The sequence below is a fragment of the Salvelinus sp. IW2-2015 genome, linkage group LG4q.1:29 (genome assembly GCF_002910315.2).
Source record: "Salvelinus sp. IW2-2015 linkage group LG4q.1:29, ASM291031v2, whole genome shotgun sequence".
Taxonomy (NCBI): Eukaryota; Metazoa; Chordata; class Actinopteri; order Salmoniformes; family Salmonidae; genus Salvelinus; species Salvelinus sp. IW2-2015.
In genome coordinates, this window is record NC_036842.1 from 75,168,053 (window position 1) to 75,176,178 (window position 8,126).

The 8,126-nt window shown below is 43.6% G+C and overlaps 1 protein-coding gene across 1 annotated transcript; it reads left to right on the forward strand.

Moving 5' to 3' along the window:
* Positions 1 to 1,435: 1,435 nt before the first annotated feature.
* On the forward strand, positions 1,436 to 7,511 carry wash1 (WAS protein family homolog 1). Its single transcript, XM_070443113.1, is given in 12 exon segments — positions 1,436 to 1,552; positions 2,038 to 2,178; positions 2,362 to 2,473; positions 2,661 to 2,807; positions 4,088 to 4,224; positions 4,422 to 4,432; positions 4,435 to 4,556; positions 4,747 to 4,975; positions 5,073 to 5,204; positions 5,281 to 5,436; positions 6,403 to 6,471; positions 6,589 to 7,511. Coding segments are annotated over 12 exon segments (1,413 nt in total). The 5' UTR covers positions 1,436 to 1,544; the 3' UTR covers positions 6,738 to 7,511.
* The last annotated feature ends 615 nt before the right edge of the window (positions 7,512 to 8,126 follow it).

Below are 8,126 nucleotides of genomic sequence, written 5' to 3' on the forward strand. Positions count from 1 at the left end.
GATACAGTATGTATAGATTGCAATTGGATTACTGTTACAGTGCTATTTGGGTTGTTAATTGTATTTGTTTGTGTACCTGTTTGACATTTTATTGACTCTTAGGAGCTCGCTGCAACCGCTGTAACATCTACTAAACTGTGTACTTGACCAATAAACATTGATTTGATTTGTGTGGTGGTTGTCTCAGTCTACAGCTGTGTCTGTTTCTAGGTCATCATTGGTAGGCCTAATGGTTCACATAGGTCATCTGGACAAAATTGTCAAATAAAGGCTGAATGAAATCAAACTGGTGTTTTGATTCTGCGCTGTGTTGTTGCTATCGTAACCCATTACTGACTGTTGCCATGGTGATCCCCTACTGACTGTGCTGTTGCCAAAGGGCTGCTTGCTTACTGTTATCTACGTGTGTGTTTGACCGGTCTCCTATCCTGTTGGTAATGATAAATTATAATACTATTTCTGTTGTGTGTGTGTGTGTGTGTGTGTGTGTGTAAGTGTGTGTGTGTGTGTGTGTGTGTGTGTGTGTGTGTGTGTGTGTGTGTGTATACACATTTTACAATAAGTCCTCACAAGAATAGCAAACCAACTAAAATTCAGAGAACTGAGGACATTTTGCCGGTCCTCACTTGTAAAAAGGCTATTTTAGGCTTAGGGGTTAGGTTTAGGGTTCAAATTAGGGTTAAGGTTAGAATTAGGGTTATTGTTAAGGTTAGAGGTTAGTGGTTAGGTTTAGGGTTAGGGTAAGAGTTAGGTTTAAGGTTAAGGTTTATTGTTAGGGGTAGGGGAAGATAGGGGTAGGGGAAGGTAGAATTTTGAATGGGAATCCAAAAAGTCTTGACATGTATAGTAAGACATTGTTTGTGTGTGTGTGCGTGCGTGCGTGCGTGCGTGCGTGCGTGTGAGAGAGAGACAAGATGACAGATGGTTTCCATGGTGCAGCAGTAGACAAGATGAAAGGAGCGCTTTTCTTCTGTGATATAACACATACATACATACACACACACACATGCCTATTCCCACACACATGGATAGATGGATAAATCTCACATCCCATGTAGTAGATATGGCATGACATGATTCTCTCAGTCCAATCTTAGCCATTACACCAAGAGGTTTGAACCTCTGGATGCTACATCAGTAATAGATAAAGTCAAACATCTGGGAACTTGTGCACAGGGATTAGAATTCTCAGCAATGAGCCATGGAGTAGTTGTGCTAATTCAAATCATTTAAATTAGAGCTTCTTCCGTCCTTCATTCCTTGACAGGGATCAGTGAATGTAGAACACAAAAACAATATGGTACAAGATGTTATCTTAAATAATGTATGTGGCATGAAACATCAATAGATATTTCTCTGGCACAGCCTACAATGTCTGTATTGTGAGTGAACTGTCCCTTTAAGGAACAGAACCTGTCACGCGGTACGACCATGCGGAAGTAGACAGTCTGACAGACAGAGTCGATGTTGTGTTTTAGCGGAGAGTAATAAACAACCAACTATTAGATAGATAACTGCGGCCGTGTACACACTACACGCTGTCAATGGTCAGGTAAGACCAATGAAATATATATTTACTTAATTATATTGTCGATAATAAGATAGCTCAATGAGTAACGTTATTTGACTCCAGCTGTGAGTGTGCCAATCTCCCGAGCTGTCTGGGTCCACAATCCGGAGAGAGAGGGCTGTTGCCTGGGAGCTGAGACTCCAGCACAGCAGTGGCTGGGGCCGCCGAGAGCTGGATGTAAAAGGTTTACATGATCTCGCTGCACGGAAGATACACTAGCTTTATAGCTAGCTAGCTAACTGGACAGTACACAATGCTAACTTTGTTATATGGGACATCATTATAAGTATGAGTTGCTAAGGCTGTCACTGCTTGTCACTTCCCAAGTTATTTATCTGTGTATGAGGTGACATGTCCAGGAAGGCCCGGCTGTTTGATTCAACCACCTCGCTGGGAGCGCCCAGCGAGTCACTCACTCACTCACTCACTGACTGACTGTCTCTCTCCCTCTCTCTCTGTGTGTGTAGGATGAGTGTGAAGCAGTGTCTGGAGGGTCAGGTGTACTCTGTGCCTCTGATACAGTCAGACCTGAGGAGGGAGGAGGCTGTTCACCAGATAGCAGACACCCTGCTCTACCTAGAGACTATCTCTACTGACATCTTTACCAGGTACACACACACACACAGACACAGACACAGATTGAGGAGTGTAAGTCATCCTAAAATAGCATGTTCTACATGTGTTACCTGTTAGCTAAGATGCTCCTGGTTTATACATGACACACATTTAACTACTTTATCAGTAGAACACACACACTCACATACTGTGACTTTCCCCTGGTGTGTGTGTAGGGTGTCTGAGAGTGTAGAGCGGAACCGCTGTCAGCTGCAGAGTGTGACAGATCGAATCAGGCTAGCCCAGGCCCGTGTCAACAAGATCAAAGGCAGCAAGAAGGCCACCAAGGTAATACACACTTCACACAGAGCTGTGACACATGTTCCCCTTCTAATCACTGTTCCCAATACATGCAGATCTCTGAGAGTACAATACTTGAGAGTACTATGAGATTTAGATTTGTGTGTGTGTGTGTGTGTGTGTGTGTGTGTGTGTGTGTGTGTGTGTGTGTGTGTGTGTGTGTGTGTGTGTGTAGGTGTTCTCCAGTGCTAAGTATCCAGCTCCAGAGCGTCTCCAGGATTACTCCTCCATCTTCAGTGGAGCCACAGACCCCGCCTCCCAAACACGCCCCCGATACCACATACAGGCCAAACTACAACCCCTTGATGACAAGGCCCTGCAGGTAACACACACACAAATGTACAAAACTTTATTTGGATCTACTGTAAAACATTTCAGTACAAAGGACCTGCATTTTTCAGAGGTCATGCAGATTGCAGGACTTTGGAAACAGAAAGCACTGGCTCCTCCACAACGCTAAACTACCCATTACAGTTGGTATATGTATAAAGCAAATGCAGCGTTCTAGCAGTATAGGCCTAGCTGTTTAGATACATGTAATATGACCATACCTTTTTGGCTTTCATCCACGATATACAGTCTGCTTAGTTCACAGGGCTTTTACTGCTGCATTTACAGACGTGCCTGTTATGTACATTTCTTGTGTTACTTTTTGAATGATTTTATTTTTCAAAATATTTTTCAATTTTTTTGTTTATTTAGTCAATATTTCATTAACTCTATTTGTTGAACTGCATTGTTGGTTAAGGGCTTGTAAGTAAGCATTTCACGGTAAGGTTAACACCTGTTGTATTCGGCGCATGTGACCTGGGGGGGGTGGGGGGAGACTGAAAAACACCAGCAAATTAGCTCCAAGTCATTTTAATATTGAGTAGCACCCCCCTCCCCTTTTGCCCTTCGTCGGGACATGGACTCTACCAGTTGTCGAAAGCATTCCACTGGGTTGCTGGCCCATGTTGACTCCAATGCTTCCCACAGTTGTGTCAAGTTGGCTAGATGTCCTTTGGGTGGTGGACCATTCTTGATACACACGGGAAACTGTTGAGCGTGAAAACCCCAGCAGCATTGCAGTTCTTTGTGTGTGTGTGTGTACCTTAGCTCAGCAGTGAATTTGTGCATTATTGATAGTGAACACCACTGAGTTCTCCCTCGCTGCCGGAACCAAAAACTTACAGGAACAGGAGTATTTTTTTGCTGTGTCTGAGAGGGAGAGAACGATTTGAGCACTTTCCTGGCTCAGAGATGTATTATTTATGAAACCTCAAGCACTGCAGAGAGAGAGGGAGATGAGAGAGTGAGTGAATGAGTGTGAGGGAGAGAGAAATAGACAGAGGCTGATGACAAAAAGAGAAAGAGTGGGAGTTATTCATTCTGTTGAAGGTTTTGAATTTGTCTCTCTCTCTATCTCTTGCCTGCAAGGCTGTCTCTATTGAAAGCTACTAGCTCTCATTTCGTACAAAAACAGAGATGGAAAGCAAAGCCAATTCATGTTTACGTCTGGTGACCATTTGTCTTTACTGAAGGAGGTTCTTACTAGACTCATCCCATCTAATATCTGTCCTCTCTTGTTCTACACCCCTCTCTCTCTCTGTCCACCTCTAGGAGAAGTTGTGTTATTACCCGGTGTGTGTGAGCAGTAAGAAGCGTTCGGAGGATGAGACCGAAGAGGGGCTGGGCGGTCTGCCTCGAAACATATCCTCTGTCAGCTCCCTGCTGCTCTTCAATACTACAGAGAACCTGTTAGTACACACACACACACACAAACCACACACACACACACACACACACACACACACACACACAACACAACAAAACACACAACACACACACACACACACACACACACACACACACACACACACACACACACACACAACACACACACACACACACACACACACACACACACACTCTAACTGGTTGTATATGTGTTTAGGTATAAGAAGTATTTTTCCTGGACCCCCTGGCTGGGGCGGTGACTAAAACACACACCACTCTGGAGACAGAGAAAGGAAGAGAAACCATTTGACGCTCCCTATCCATAACCAAGAGAGAACAGCTGGAGAGACAGGTACTCACACCATACATACTGTATACACACTCCCACACTATTCTCTAAAGAACTGGAGGCCTGTGGCATTGCTGTCTTTGGACTATAATATTTTTTTCAATGGGCCATACTAACAAGTTAAAGTGTGACTGAAATTATTACACTTTATTTCTTTCTCCTGCTCTCATTCCCTCTCCATCTGTCCCTGTAGACAGCAGAGAGCTACTTCTATGTTCCAGACCTGGGTCAGGTCCCAGAGATAGATGTCCCGTCCTACCTACCAGACCTGCCAGGCATTGCTGACGACCTGTCCTACAGCCAAGACCTGGGCCCGGCATCGCCACCCTCTGGACCCACACACACCTTCCCTGAACTACCCTCCTTCTCTGGGGAGGACATGCCCGTACACAGACTATCTCTGTTGTGTGGATTATACAGAAGTTTCCATGGAAATCGGTCATATCAAATGAGGCAAATGTTTCTATTGGTTATGTTGATTTTGTTTGTTGTTACAGGTTTCTCAATTCCAAGTTGCAGTCCCGCCTCTTCCCCCACCTCCTCCTCCCCCACCAGAGCCCACACATATCCCCACCCCTCCCCCTGGTCTCCCCCCTCCTCCACCTCCTCCCCCACCTCCACCTGCAAATAGCCCTGCAGACGCCAGCACAGGTAACACACACACAGTATACACACACACTATACACAAACACACTCTCCTTCTCTTGAAAAGTGTATTTACCTCCAGCTCCTGTAGTGGGCGCTCCCAGCGAGGTGGTTGAATCAAACAGCCGGGCCAGTCTACTAGAGTCCATACGCAACGCTGGAGGCATTGGCAAGGCCAAACTACGCAACATCAAAGAACGCAAGATGGAGAAAAAAAAACAGAAGGAGCAGGAACAAGGTAAAGGAGAAGAGGGGAGGGAGAGGTGGATGAGTGTCTTGATTTCTCCTATTGAATGACAAACGAGAGATTACTCTTGAACCTGGTGACTCTTTGAGAACATTTTATAGTCCCAACAGAGCAATGATCGCTACAGGCTTCCAGTTCTTTAAAGGGGAAATCAGCAGTTGCTACATCCATTTCTGGACTTATAAATGAATAATATGTACCCATTGATTCTTAAAGAGTACAACTTATCAATGCCTCATGAGCTTAGTTCAACTGTCGTATCCCATCAGAACCCAAAATATAAGGTTGTTTTACTCCAATGTTTGTAAACCAAATAAATATAAACAAACACTGTATAATCTAAAACATAGTTAAAGCTATAATTTTGATATCATGGATGGTCAGTCCTTGCATCCATAGCTGTCATTGAATTTGAGTGGTTACATTTCTCCAGCCCCATCCCTGCACTTTTTGCTGAGAACGCTTTGTTATTGTTTTAACTGCTAATTTAACTTACAGGGCATATTTGGGACATAGTGTGTGTGTGTGCAGACTCCAAACCACAGTTACCCAACTAGTCATAGAGAACAGGTCAGGGCTGCATGACCTTTAGATATATAAACATTACCTTCATTAAAGCACTGATTTAACTACACTCTGTTTTTATCTGTAAGACTTTGCTGTGTGTGTGTGTGAGCAAGCAAGCTTGTGTGAGAGCAGGAGCGAGCATGTGTGTTAGACCTTTGAGTGAGTCCAGTCATTAGTGATGGTTCAGTTGTTGCTGGACCACTCAAACATTTAACAGCGGGGTTCATCTGAGCAGGAAATAAAGACTACTAGTTGTTCACTAGCTGAACTATTTATGTTGTGTGTAGCTACAGTAGATGTAACTGCTCTGGTCTCTCTCCACTGTACTAAAAATGCCATAGAAATGTAGTATCATCTCTGCTTCACTGCATTGTGTTCCCTCTCCCTCAGTGGTAGCAGCAGCCAGTGGAGGAGACTTCATGTCAGATCTCTTCAATAAGTTGGCCATGCGAAGGAAAGGTGAGAACGCTCCTCCTCCCCCATTCTTCTCTCATCTCCCCTGGGTTATTGTCCCTCTGATAGTAGTGTAGTAGTATTTCTAGGTCTTGGTGATAGTAGCATTTGTGTGTTTCCCAGGTATCTCTGGTAAGGGTCCTGTAGGTGGAGACTCAGGGGAGGGCACAGCTGGCTCTGGCAGCGCATTCGCTAGGATGTCCGATGTAATCCCGCCTCTTCCTGCCCCCCATCAGCCAACCGCTGAAGACGAGGACGACTGGGAGGCCTAACAACTGACACTAGCCAATCAGAACCAATGGAACTGAGCACATCTAGCTCTAAGCCAATCAGAGAACAGAATACTGAGGCGATTCTGAGGGATGAAGCTAACGCTTGTTGAGGAGAGGTAATGCTGTGCTGTCAGTGGGTTGAGTTTCTTCCAGATGATAGACAATGGTGGCATTCCAGGTCGTAGCATGACTTCAATAAAGACCGCAGATTTTATGATTGTTTGACCATAGTGACGTGGTCCCTACGTTTTGCAATCAGCCGCACTTTCAGTGTCTGCCATGTATTTGACCCAGGTGTGTTATATAGTTCAGTGACTCCCTCTGCTGGCTTTCTGTAGTTCTGATCAACACACAGGAACCATCACGGACTGATCTTTACTGAGAAAATGAAAGGACAAACAACTACAGGAGAAAAGTCAGACCTCATCTCAGCATTGTAAAGATGTTTAATAAAGTAACATGTAAATATTACATCATGTGTCACACCACACTAAAGTAGCAGAACATTTCAATCAGAATGTTAACAAATTTCATTCAATAAATGGCTTTTTGCATTTAAAGAAAAACTGTCAGTGGAGAGTTGACTGATCTGTACTGCTGGAGAGGTGTGTGTGAGACAGACAGAGCCTAAACCTACAGTGCCTTCAGAAAGTATTCACACCCCTTGACTTTTCTCACCTGTTGTTACAAATTGGGATTCAAATTGATTTAATTGTAATTTTGTTGTCAATGATCTACACAAAATGTGAAAAATAAAACATCTTAAATAGTTAAGTATTCAACCCCCTGAGTCAATACATGTTAGAATCACCTTTGGCAGCGATTACAGCTGTGAGTCTTTCTGGGTACGTCTTAAGAGCTTTGCACACCTGGATTGTACAATATTTGCACATTATTCTTTGAAAAATTCTTCAAGCTCTGTCAAGTTGGTTGTTGATCATTGCTAGACAGTCATGTACAGTAAATATTTTCAAACCATTTTAAATCAAAACTCGGCCACTCAGGAACATTCAATGTCATCTTGGTAAGCAACTCTGGTGTATATTTGGTCTTGTGTTTTAGGTAATTGTCCTGCTGAAAGGTGAATGTCTCCAAGTGTCTGGTCGAAAGCAGACTGAACAAGGTTTTCCTCTAGGATTTTGCCTGTGCTTAGCTCTATCCCGTTTCTTTTTATCCTAAGAAACTCTAGTCAAATCAAATTGTATTTGTCACATACACATGGTTAGCAGATGTTAATGCGAGTGTAGCGAAATGCTTGTGCTTCTAGTTCCGACAATGCAGTAATAACCAATGAGTAATCTAACCTAACAATTCCACAACTACTACCTTATACACACAAGTGTAAAGGGATAAAGAATATGTACATAAAGATATATGAATGAGTGATGG